Below are 12052 nucleotides of genomic sequence, written 5' to 3'. Positions count from 1 at the left end.
GTCATCATTTAGTAAGCACAAAGCAGCGGGATGGAGCCGGCTCAGAGACCTTTGCTAACACCATTCTGAACTCTATTTTAGAGCAACTGCATTGTGACATAATGTTATTATAACTTTATTTTCTATGCAGGATAACACAACTAATGCAAAAAGGAAAAGGGAGAATTTTGCATCTACATCATCAATACAGGCCCTTCACAACCGTGGCATATTCCAAAGTTCTTTAATGTCACTTAAATAATATAATCACTGCTTTAACACAAATTGGTAGTCAATTTGCACACAACAAAGGTCCACAAACAACAGTGAGATCAACGATCGGATAATTTGTTTGAGTGATACTGGAAAAACTCTCTCACTCAGCAAATGCACCCCTCCTTTCGTTTTTCTCCAACACAACACTTTGTGGGCCACTGCACAACATATATTAAGTTATAACGCTGGTGGAAATTCCAAAAGGTACATCAACAGAACTTACAGAAATATCCAGTTCTAAGAGCAGCGCAGTTTTCACTGCATCCTCCCGGGTCAGAGTAATTGCTTTTGTTACTGGTACTTGAAACACGGTTAAATTTGACGCAGGGGAGAAACATTCTTGCGAAGAATTCTGAGGATAAAACAATGATTGGGGAGAAAGATTTAGAAGGAGCAGCCAACTCACCAGCTACAAAAACAGTTATGTATTTAAATCTTTTCTAAACCAATCACTATTACATTCATTAATTTCACAAAATGCTGGAGTAATTCAGCAGGTCAGGCAGCATCTCAGGAGAGAAGGAATGGGTGACGTTTCGGGTCAACCCGAAACGTCACCTATTCCTTCTCTCCTGAGATGCTGCCTGACCTGCTGAGTTACTCCAGCATTTTGTGAAATACCTTCGATTTGTACCAGCATCTGCAGTTATTTTCTTACATTACATTCATTAACACCTTTATAAAGAACTGATGAATTCTTTAGTCATAGGAGGACTGAACGATGTACAAACATGTTATTATATTAACTTTCTTCAGATGCAATTGCAACTAGTAAGATTTGTGATAGAGCAACAAGAATGTGATTTGAGGACTTGAAGAAAAAAAACTTAACTTTCTTGATTATTAAATTATCCTTTAATTTTCAGAGTATCCTAAATTCACCAGTGTATCTCTGCTTTAATCTAGAAGCTTTACAATGGAACCAGATGCTATGTATACTGGAATATTAACACTCCTTGAAAATATTTTTGCTTTTTATGCTGGACTTCAGGGCATTTTAAACATAAAAAAATAATTGAATATATTCACCAGTGACTTCTGCATTGGTGGTTTGGAATTATATGGAAGCTGGCAATACAAGGGGGTTATGTCAGAGATGGATCTTAACATTTGAAGTATCAGCAAGAGGCTAGTATTTGGAAATGATGACATTTGCCTGTGATCATTTGTTTGTTGCCTCTGGATAATTTGTAACTATTACCAATGAAAAAAGGACCAATTTTACAAGGAATGTACCAGGGTCCTTATGTCAGAAAGAAATAAAGGACCAAATATGTAGAAAATGCTGGAATTATTCAGCAGGGCAGACACCATCTGTTGAGAGAAAAAAGTTTCCATTGCAGGTCAGTGGCAAAATCTTCTTGAAACTCAAATGTTAAATGTCTCCCTTCACAGCTGCGGCCTGACCTGCATTGTATGCCCAGCATTTTCAGTTTCTATTTCAAATTTACCATATCTGCAGTTTTATTGGGTTTTTTTAATGCAAACATGCAGGCAAGTTCAAGAACAATGAACAGTGTCAGTGTGAGATTTCATCCAATGCGCTGACATCAGTGTGTGAAAAGAGATTTAAACTTCTTTCAGTTCATTCAACTGCTTAAACGAAGCTAATAAACATGTAGGAAATTGTTTTGAATTAAGCTGCCTTACCTGTTCTGCATCTTTCCGAAATCGCACATTTAGATACTCTATTGGCAGAGTCGGGATATTTAGAGGACTTTCCGATAGTGGTTTCTCACTCTGTACCCAGGCGGCCACTGGCCCCTGTTCCTGTGACCCTGTTGCCAACGTGTCCTGTACCAAACTCTCAGATGTAGAATTTGAGTCCTCGGTCTCTGTTGACACAGTTGTATCTATTCTCAATAGTTTAATTTCTGCCGAAACACCAGGATTTTCAACATCAGGTATGTTTGTTCTTGAACCATCACTTGTATCTAACATCCTCTCTGCATCACCATTCATTTCCTTTTGCTTCTGGCACACATTTTTCAAGGCATCCCAAAGACCATCAATCCAAGGATCAACAACCAATTCCAATCTAAAAGTAAATAAACTTAATTAAAACATTAACCAAAGGGAAAACATTTATATGAAAACATAAAACCACCCAGGAAAGGGAGGCACTAAATTTCCTTGGATGCAACAATTTTCTTTTGGAAAATTTAATGAGTTGTTTCAATGGATTTCTTTTTTTTTTTTAAAGTCTTAGTTGGCAAATTAGTCTTTAAGTTAGATACTTGTATCATCGTGAACCAGGAGTGAGGTCAGAAGACTTGAGAGTGGCTAGTGTTGTGCCTCTATTCAAGGAAAAGCTTGGAACTACAAGCCAGTGAGCCTAATATCAGTCTGAAGAAGGGTATCAATCAGAATGTCACCTATCCATGTTCCCCAGAGATGCTGCCCAACCTGCTGTATACTCCAGCACTTTATACAACTTCTTTTGTGGTGTCCCTTTTTGTACGCGCACCATCTGCAGTTCCTGGTTTCTAGCCAAATATCTGTGGTGGGCGAGTTCTTTGTGGTGAATCTGCAAGACTGGATCGACATGAATTTGTAACACAGGTAAATCAGGTAGCAAAGGTGGTATTTAGCATGTTTGCCTCCCTTGTTCAGTGTATTGAGTACAGGAGTTGGGACATCATGTCACAGTCGTACAAGGTGTTGGTATGACCACATGTGGAGTACTGTGTCCAGTTCTGGTCACCTTGAAAAGGGTGCTAAAAGATTTACAAAGACATTAACAGTCTGCAAGGTTTGAGATTAAGAAAAGGCCACATCATTTTTCCCTGGAATGTAGAAGGCTGAGGGGGACCTTACAGAGATTTATAAAAGCATGAGTGGCATATGGATAATGTGAATAACCAGCCTCCAGAGGATAGGGGAGTGCAAAACGAAAGGCATAGGTTTAGGGTGAGAAGGGATAGAACTAAAAGGGACTTGAAGAACAGCTCTTTCATACAAAGGGTGGTGCTTACATGGAATGAATTGCCAAAGGAAGTGGTAGAGGTAGGTACAGTTGTAATATTTGAAATATATTTGGACAGGTACATGGATAGGACAGGTTGAAAAGTAGGAAAGTTTGGAGGGATATGGGCCAGGCACAGGCAAGGGGGGGTGAACTGGGTTAGACAACCTGGCTGGAGTTAACCAGTTGGACTGAAAGGCCCGTTTCTGTGCCGTCCACCTCTACGACTAGCAAATAATTACTGTAAAGGATTGAAAAGAGTATGGAACACTCTCTTGCAAATGGCAATCGGTTCCATGTTAATTATTGATTTTTAATTTGAGATGGATTGATTTTTGTCGTCTAAATTCAGAAGTGGGTGTCCGTTCCTCTTCTGGTAGAAGGTATTAGTTCACAGATTAACCATGAATATGCTTGAAATATTTCATATTCTTGTTTTTTTCAAACAAATGGGTGGTCGCAGTAACAGTCTTTTTGCTTGACTGGCTAAACTGATCAGTAGCTGGCAAAAGTTGTCATTATTTGGTTTACCCAACACTGTCATCTGCATATCCAGTTGTATAGAAGTGTTCTGCACCAAGTCGCTGCAACTGCTTATCAATCATCTTCCCGCCGTTGGCAAAATAACAGTAAGTGGAGTCTCCAAGACCTGTAGAGAATAAATTACTTTAAAGGAGTACAAAAATTTTGAGGTGAAATAGTTAAGTCATCTTTAGATATCACAGCATTTCTTACCCAATAGTGCATATTTTATGTGTGCGTAGTGATGAGGTGCCAAAATGCCACGAACATCCTCGAAAAATTTTGTTGCTGTATCTGGAATATCCCCCGTACCAGTCGTGGAAGTAATTATAACAACTGGAGTGCGCTCTCTCTCCAAGTCGAACTGAATAATAAGAAAAAGATATTAAATTTCTGCAAACATTAATAACCTGCTTCTCGTACCAATCTCAGACTGTCCATCAGAGGCAATAATGAACTAAATTCACACCAGAAGCACAACACTATATTCAGATATTCTGCTCTGTTAGCATTCCTTTGAAAAAAGATCTTTAAACATGATTTAGTATTCAGTACGGCTCATAAGAGATATGTTCAATGTGCTGTTGTTATGAATGGTAAAGCATTTAGTGAAAGTTGTGCAAATTCAAGGCAGCTGCACTCCTTGTGGAGAACTACAATAAAAAGGAAATTCAAGTCCGTGAATCAGTGATCAATATCCTTATATCCAACACATATCCATTTTAAGACAGATCACACCAAGAGGCTGAGTTTGATTTAGCATATTAGATTATACCATATTGTAGAGTTCGCGTAACAAGGAATGTAGCGGCAACTTTAGTCTTCCCAATAAAGACCCAAAGCTTACCGTTGACGAAGGAGGGGAGCAATATTTCTTGACGAGAAAATAACAACAGGGAGATCTTCACGACGTTGCAGTTTAGTTAGTGGTTTATTGAAGTAACAATACAAAACAAATTAGTATCTCTCCGATTTGAGCTCCATTTCCAATTGTCTTCACTTCCTGTCGAGGTCCATTTCCAATTGTCTTCTCTTCTTGTCCTTTCCCATTCTCTTCTGCTCTCCTTCCAATTCCTGTTTCTGTACCTCAATCTCATTCCTGTCTTCCATGAAGGCAGCCTGTTCTGCGAGAATGGCCAGGTCTGCCTTAGCCTTCCTACGAGCAGAGTGCATCCAAGATGCACGAGATAAAGAACAAGACTTGAAGCTCAATTTATAGTTTGAGACATTTGAAGCAGTCAGCAGATTCAATGATATCTAAGTTTACACGACTCTATTGTGTAGCACTCTCACCAATGGAGTGTGTAGTTTGATGACCATCCTGAGTACTTTGTGTAAACCCGCTAAAAGTTTCCACTGTTTGGTGAATCCACTGATTTTGCTTTTCGAGCTCCCTCTTCAGGCAGTGGTAACTTTACCAGTGCTTCCTTGATTAATTGAATCAGGTTAGATTGTACTCCATTTACATTCCATGTTCTCTTTCATCATTTCTATTAATTTGATAGCTTGTTTATATCTTGAGTTTTTCTGTTTTTCTTCAATCTGACGCTGGCTTTTCAGGGTTGCAACCCATTCCAAGTCGTAACAGAACTTTGAAGTTTCACAAAATAAAGAAAAAACATTTTCCCTTTGGGAATCCATTTTGATGGCGCCACCTGCTGGCCGAACAATAGATTTACATACAAACATACTTGTACGTCAATATCTCTTCAAGACTTATTGACGTAAAGTCATATCTTCAAAGTAATTCAAAACAAAACTGATAGCAATCTTGCACAAGGTCACTTCTTTGTTTCTAGCATTCCTAAGTTTTCCAGTTGTAGTTTTCTTATACAACTTCTGAAAAACAGATTCCCAATAAAGCTTGAAGATACACCGGCTTTCGAAGTTTTCCTTACTCCATAGTTATTAACACAGACAGTGACTCTTATCAGTCTGTTTAACAGTCAAAGCTTTTGCAATAAAACAATCCTTGTCTTCCTTGCAGTCGCTATACAAGCTCCTGCGCAACTCCTAGAGCCAGCTCCAACTTTAAATAACTCTTAGAGACAGGTTACCTTATCTTCTTTCACCGAGGATAGCTCTTGATCTATTCACTCCACCTGAGGAAGTTATTACAATAGCACTCCGGCTAAGATAAGTTCTTAGAATAGCGCTCCGGCTAAAGATAAGTTCTTACAATGTAGCGGCAACTTTAGTCTTCCCAATAAAGTCCCAAAGTTTACCGTTGACGAAGGAGGGGAGCGATATTTCTTGACGCAAAAACAACAACAGGGAGATCTTCACGATATTGCAGTTTAGTTACTCGTTTATTGAAGTAACAATACAAAACAAATTAGTATATTTCCCATGGTTTACTTTGTTTGGTAAAAACTTAGTATCTCACCGTCACTCCTTCGTATCCTGTTACTGACTTGCTAAAACCTTAGCAGGCTCCTAACGTAACTGCCGCATTACGTAAGTGCTGGCTGAATTATACTCATAATCTGACTCCTCCTATGGCTCCTCCCAGTCCATATACGTAAGCCTAGTATTATCTCACGACAACCCCCTGGTGTCCAAAAATAATACAGGATACAAAATAATATAATAATATGCTAAGATAGCTATTAAACACAAAATGGCTCCTACAAGGAGAGTAACCCAGGGGAATTGTTTATTTTGACAATAGGTTTTATGATTCAATCCAAAGATAGCAGCATCCCTACAACAAAGCACAAGAAAAACACTTTCATAAACCAGCTTCTCCCATCATCATTTCATTTTATGATATTTCACATAGGATTTCTCTGGCAATTGTCCACCATGCTTCCAATTGCATTTCAATAGTAAGTGCTTTTGGTACTCAAGATGTTTGTCTACCATTGGGAATGGGAAATCCAGCATCAGTCACGGCTCAGTGGGTGTGCGTGACTTGGCTTACATCCACTATCTCCAAGTGATTATTCATAGAATCAAAGTATTGGTATGGAACAGAAGATTATTCATCTTGTCAAATCTATGTCAACTCCTTGTAGAACAATCTTGTCAGTGCCATTTACCAGGTCCTTTCCTATACCCTTCAAATTAATCTCTCAACCACATCTCCTGATTCACTTTTGAAACCCTTTAGACAGCAAGATCACAGTTCATTTTTCCTTAACCATTCTTGCATCTTTTCCCCCAGTTTTCAAAAAAAATCAGCACCCCCTAAACCTTGAATCATCTGCTAATGGAAGCACTGTCCCATATTATACCCTATCTAAACCAATCATGATCTGCAAACCTTCATCAAACCTCCTTTCAACGTTACTGGAGTATCTCAGCAAGGCAGGTAGCCATCACCTCTGGAGAACATGGATAGGTGACATTTCGAGTTGGACCCCTTCTTCAGACGGGATAGGTGTTCCCAGCACTTTTTGGTCAAGATTCTAGCATCTGCAGTTCCTTGTGAATACTCTTAACTTTCATTGGGTGAATGAGAACCAGCTCAGCTTCTCCAGTCTCTCTTCGTATCTGAAATCCCTCATATCTGGAAGCATTCAAGCAGGAACAGATTGGGGAAGGAGGGAGCTGATCCGATGGATGGACTCCACTTGAACCCAGCAGGGACCAGAGTCCTGTCGAACCACATAACTTGGGCCGTAGATAGGGCTTTAAAGGGAAGGAGAGTGCAAGAGAGGTTATTGAAGTCTCCAGAAGTAATAGGACGGAAAGTTTAAGAAAGGATAGGAGTCTAAGGTCAGGCAAAATGAGGACTAATGTGAAAAGAGGGGCGGTGAATACTGGTGTTCTATTTGAATGTACACGGTATAAATAAAATGGATGAACTTATAGTGCAGTTAGAAATCGGTACATATGACGTTGTATCATGGAGACGTGCCTGAGAAAGGATCAGAGCTCAAAGCAGAATATCCAAGGTTACACGTCCCATCGAAAAGACAGAGAGGTGGGTCGAGGGGGTGGAGTAGCTCTGCTGTTAAGGAATGATATTCAGTCCTTAGCAAGTGATGACATAGGATCAGAAGATGTTGAATCCTTGTGGGTAGTGCTAAGAAACTGCAAAGGTAAAAAGGCCCTGATGGGAGTTATATACAGGCCTCCGAACTGTAGCCAGGATGTAGTATACAAATTACATCAGGAGATACAAACGGCAAGTAAGAAAGGCATGTTACAGTGGTCATGGGGGATTTCAATATGGAGATAGACTACGAAAAATCAGGTTTGTACTGGACCCCAAGAAAAGGAATTTGTGGAGTGCCTACGAGATGGCTTCTTAGAGCAACTTGTTGTCGAGCTTACCAGGGAAAAAGCAATTCTGGATTTGGTATTGTGTAGCAAACCGGATTTGATGAGGGATCTCAAGATAAAGGAACCCAGAGGAGATAGTGACCATAATGGTAAAATTCAATGTGCAGTTTGAGAGGGAGAATGGAAGATGAACTTCCATTAGGTTTATTATTGTCACATGTACCGAGTTATAGGAGTTATAGCAAAAGGCTTTCTTTTGTATGCTATCCAATCAAATCAGATACAACTATACATAACTACAATCAAGCCAAGTGCAAGTACAATAGGTAAAGCAAGGGAAAAGATACAGGGTGAAGAACATGGTTCTCAGCATTATAGCGCAATTGTCCCAGACACAAAGTCCAATGTCCACAATGAGGTGGAGATGAGTCGGACTGTACCCCAGCTTATGGAAGCTAACGGTGCCTCAAGAACTCCTCATTGACTTTAATGTGACTCTCGTAAGCAAATGTCTATCTTTTGGTTCAGTAATAAGATATATGCCAAAGGTGCACCATCAAAACATCAAGTAAAAAATTATAATACGAAACAAAACACATAATTCAACAAATGTTGTCATAAAGGATAGTTTTCAGTTACCTCTTCCAGTTGACTTAGACAATGGAGATCAGCTACAAATCCTTTGCCGTCTGCTTTTTCACTAATTTCCTCAGCAATAGCTTTTGCTTGTCCTTTTTGAGTGGCGTAAAGCAACAAAAATCGGCAATTGCCTTCCAACGGCATCACACTGCACCAGCTGCTTGGAGACAAAATATTTGCCATTCACGATGACCATTGATTCGGTTGCAGAACTTTATTCAACAGATGCAAATTACTCAATGCATGCAAAAAATAAACTTGCACTCAAATGGCAGCCTTAATAAAAAATAATGTCCTGAAGTTCTGTTTAAGTGTAGTCAATATTGTGCTGAAAATGCGCTACCAATTTGCTCACACCATATTGGTAGCTGCGGTTTTGGTCCTTCAAGTATCATTAAGGGAAATGACTTAATAACTTATTTCAATAATCCAGCCATTGATTAAGCACAGCTCAAATTCTCAACCTTATTTTCCCAAACCTCTCCTGAGCTTCCCATCTCTGTAATTTCCTGCAGCCTTCAAGAACTCACTTCGAAGTTCTGGGCTCCTGCAATGCAAATCTACTAGTATGCTTATTGATCCTTAATTTTAATGTAGATTTGCTGGATCTCATCGTTCTTTGTGGACAATTAAATTATGTGGGATTGTAACTGTGGTGGTGGGGGGGGGGGGGGGGGGGGTAGGGCATAGGAGTTAGGAGGCTCCAGAACATTCTCACTTTCAACATATGGCAAAATCCAAAGTATTAATGGAAAATAAGACTGGAACACTCGTAGGAAAGGATTTTGAGTAGAATGATCCATTTCAAATGCTTCAATAATGGTCAGCTTTTTCGGAGGCATGTCCAGTCAATTAAAAACAACATATAATATCAAAAACAGTTGAGTGCATTGGATGTAGCAAAAAGCTTTGTGCTGTATCTTAGCTGTGATGCCACTTATTCAATATACAATAGCTACAACATTAATATATAATCAAAACAATTTTTGAGTTTATGATTATATGCACTCGAACTAACGGGTGCAATGAAAATCCTGCTGTGTTACGCCAATCACTCAAGCTACATGCCTTGGTAGCCTCCCTGTGTTCTCCTCAAAATGCATCTTGCTACCTATCAGCAAATTTAGTAACTATACATGTTGCCTGTATACAAGTCATTTATATAAATTATGAAACTTTAGGGACCCAGCATCAAGCTATCATTTGGTACCAAAGACTAAATAAAAAATAAATTGCTCTGTTAGGTAGCTATTCTTCCACCCACAACACATTTATGAGCTTTTAATATTCCCTGAGTACCTTTGTTTAGCACCTTATCCTCTGAAAACTAAGCACAATATGATATTAAGGGGTTGTATTCCTGAAAAACTTTCCATAATCACAATTTAAAAAAATGCTAACAATTTTCCCTCCCATTGAGATACATTCCTGTGTGAAATATTTTCTCTGAATGGTAATATTGCCAGTGCACCCTCTGTAGACTATGGATTCTGATTGTATTGCAGGCATAAGAGAAAGTTGTTAGTTTAATTCATTAGAAATGGATATATATTTTTTCTAACAGCTCAAAGTTGTACAAGTATCAATAGAAAATATTGCCTTGTCAATTTGCCAAGCAAATCTCTTATGTGGTTTGCACGGTGAACTGACAGCCTGCAATTTTAATTTAATGTTATTTATTTATTTCGTTTGTCATCCCACTCCTTACAACGAATGGGACAAAACAGAGTACCTCAGGGGGCCATAGTGCAATACAAATGCAAAACATACAGACAGGGGATGACAGTGCAGTACAATACGATACAGTACAATACAATTAGACAGTGCAATAAAATACAATACATATAGACAGAGGATTAAAGCATGTAAACGGTAAATGGTCAAATCTTTGCCTTCTGTAAATAAGATCAGTTCTCTGTATATACTTTGCATTTAATCTGTCATATCAATTCAATAAAAGCACATTTTTGTGTGGGATGGAATTGCAGATGCTGGTTTAAACCCAAAATTGACTCAAAAAGCTGGAATAACTCAGCGGGACAGGCAGCATCTCTGGAGAGAAGGAATGGGTGATGTTTTGGGTCGAGACCCTTCTTCAGACTGATGTCAGGGGAGAGGGAGATACATAGATAAGGGAGTGTAAGGTGTGAAAATAAACAGCACCTCATATTTCGCTTGGGCTGCTTGCACCCCAGCAGTAAGAATATTGACTTCTCTAACTTCAAGTAACACTTGCTCTCCTCCCTCGCCATCCCTCTCCTTCCCAGTTCTCCAACCAGTCTTACTGTCTCCCACTACATTTTATCTGTTTGCTTGGTTGTTGTTAACTTCTCCCAGCTAACAATGATCTATTCTACATTTTCCTTGATCTCCATTCCTTTTGTCCTATTTTCACACCTTACACTTCTTTACCTGTGTATACTCTATTAAACACAGCGACAAGGTACCTGTTTAATTAATTTGCCATCTCTTTACTTTCCATTATGTTTCCTCACCTCACTTTTTAATGACCAATGTTTACTTTAACTTTGTTGTTTTTAAAATTCATTTTATATATATTCATTTTATATATATTCCTTACACTCGTTTTTTATTTTTCCATTTATATTAATCATTAGTGCTTTTTAAATATGATTCTCAGTTTTCTGATTTGCCATCCGACATTATATAATAATAATAATATAATAATAATAAACATTTATTTTATATAGCGATTTTACAAGTGCTCAAATACGCTTTACAAAAACAGTCATGACATAGAAACAAACAGACGAACTATCCTGACGGAGAAGCGGCGAACAAATAGCGCCAGCGTCCTCTCACGTCAGGGTCTGGCAGTAGACAATAAAAACACAAGACACACAATTACAATTTTAACACAGACAGCCATCACAGTGATTGCTCCAGGCACACCCTCACTGTGATGGAAGGCAAAGAAAAGTCATATCTCCTCCTCATCCTTCTCCCGTGGCAATCGAGGCTCCTGACTTTTGAAGCCCCCACCGGGCGATGGAAAGTCCCAGGGCCGAGCCGAGCAGGCCGATGAAGGTCCTGAGCCCCCACCGGGCGATGGAAAGTGCCGCGGCCAGGCCACGCAGGGCGATGAAGGGCCTGCGAGCGGGTCGATCAAACCTCGCGCTCCGGGGCGGTCGAAGCTGCTACGGCTGGAGCTCCCGAAAGCCGGTCGCCAGCCAGGGACCTGCGAGCTCCCGATGTTGCGGTCTGCAGGGCCCACGGCCGAAGCCTCCGAGATGGTAAGTCCAGGCCCTGCGACCGGAGTCTTCAAGGTCGATCCCAGCTGGAGGCCGCCGACTCCACGGTGTTAGGCCGTAGCACGAACGGAGACACAACACGGTAAAGGTCGCATCTCCGTTGAGGAGGAGATTAGAAAAAAAGGTTTCCCCCACCCCCCCCCCCCCCCCCCCCACATATACAGAGTTA

The 12052-nt window shown here is 39.9% G+C and overlaps 1 protein-coding gene across 1 annotated transcript in view; it reads right to left on the bottom strand.

Moving 5' to 3' along the window:
- Window positions 1–12052, bottom strand: part of mtrr (5-methyltetrahydrofolate-homocysteine methyltransferase reductase) — a 59408-nt gene that overhangs the window by 43811 nt on the left and 3545 nt on the right. Inside the window, exons 2-6 of the mRNA XM_078429102.1 lie at window positions 8612–8768; window positions 3956–4106; window positions 3752–3869; window positions 1906–2293; window positions 479–607 (exon numbers count right to left, since the gene is read on the bottom strand). Coding sequence (XP_078285228.1) covers window positions 479–607; window positions 1906–2293; window positions 3752–3869; window positions 3956–4106; window positions 8612–8768 — 943 coding nt within the window. The remainder of the gene's footprint in view (window positions 1–478; window positions 608–1905; window positions 2294–3751; window positions 3870–3955; window positions 4107–8611; window positions 8769–12052) is intronic.

This window comes from Rhinoraja longicauda, chromosome 2 (genome assembly GCF_053455715.1).
Source record: "Rhinoraja longicauda isolate Sanriku21f chromosome 2, sRhiLon1.1, whole genome shotgun sequence".
Taxonomy (NCBI): domain Eukaryota; kingdom Metazoa; phylum Chordata; class Chondrichthyes; order Rajiformes; family Arhynchobatidae; genus Rhinoraja; species Rhinoraja longicauda.
Note: the sequence above shows the minus strand (reverse complement) of the source record. Positions and strands in the feature narration are given on the sequence as shown.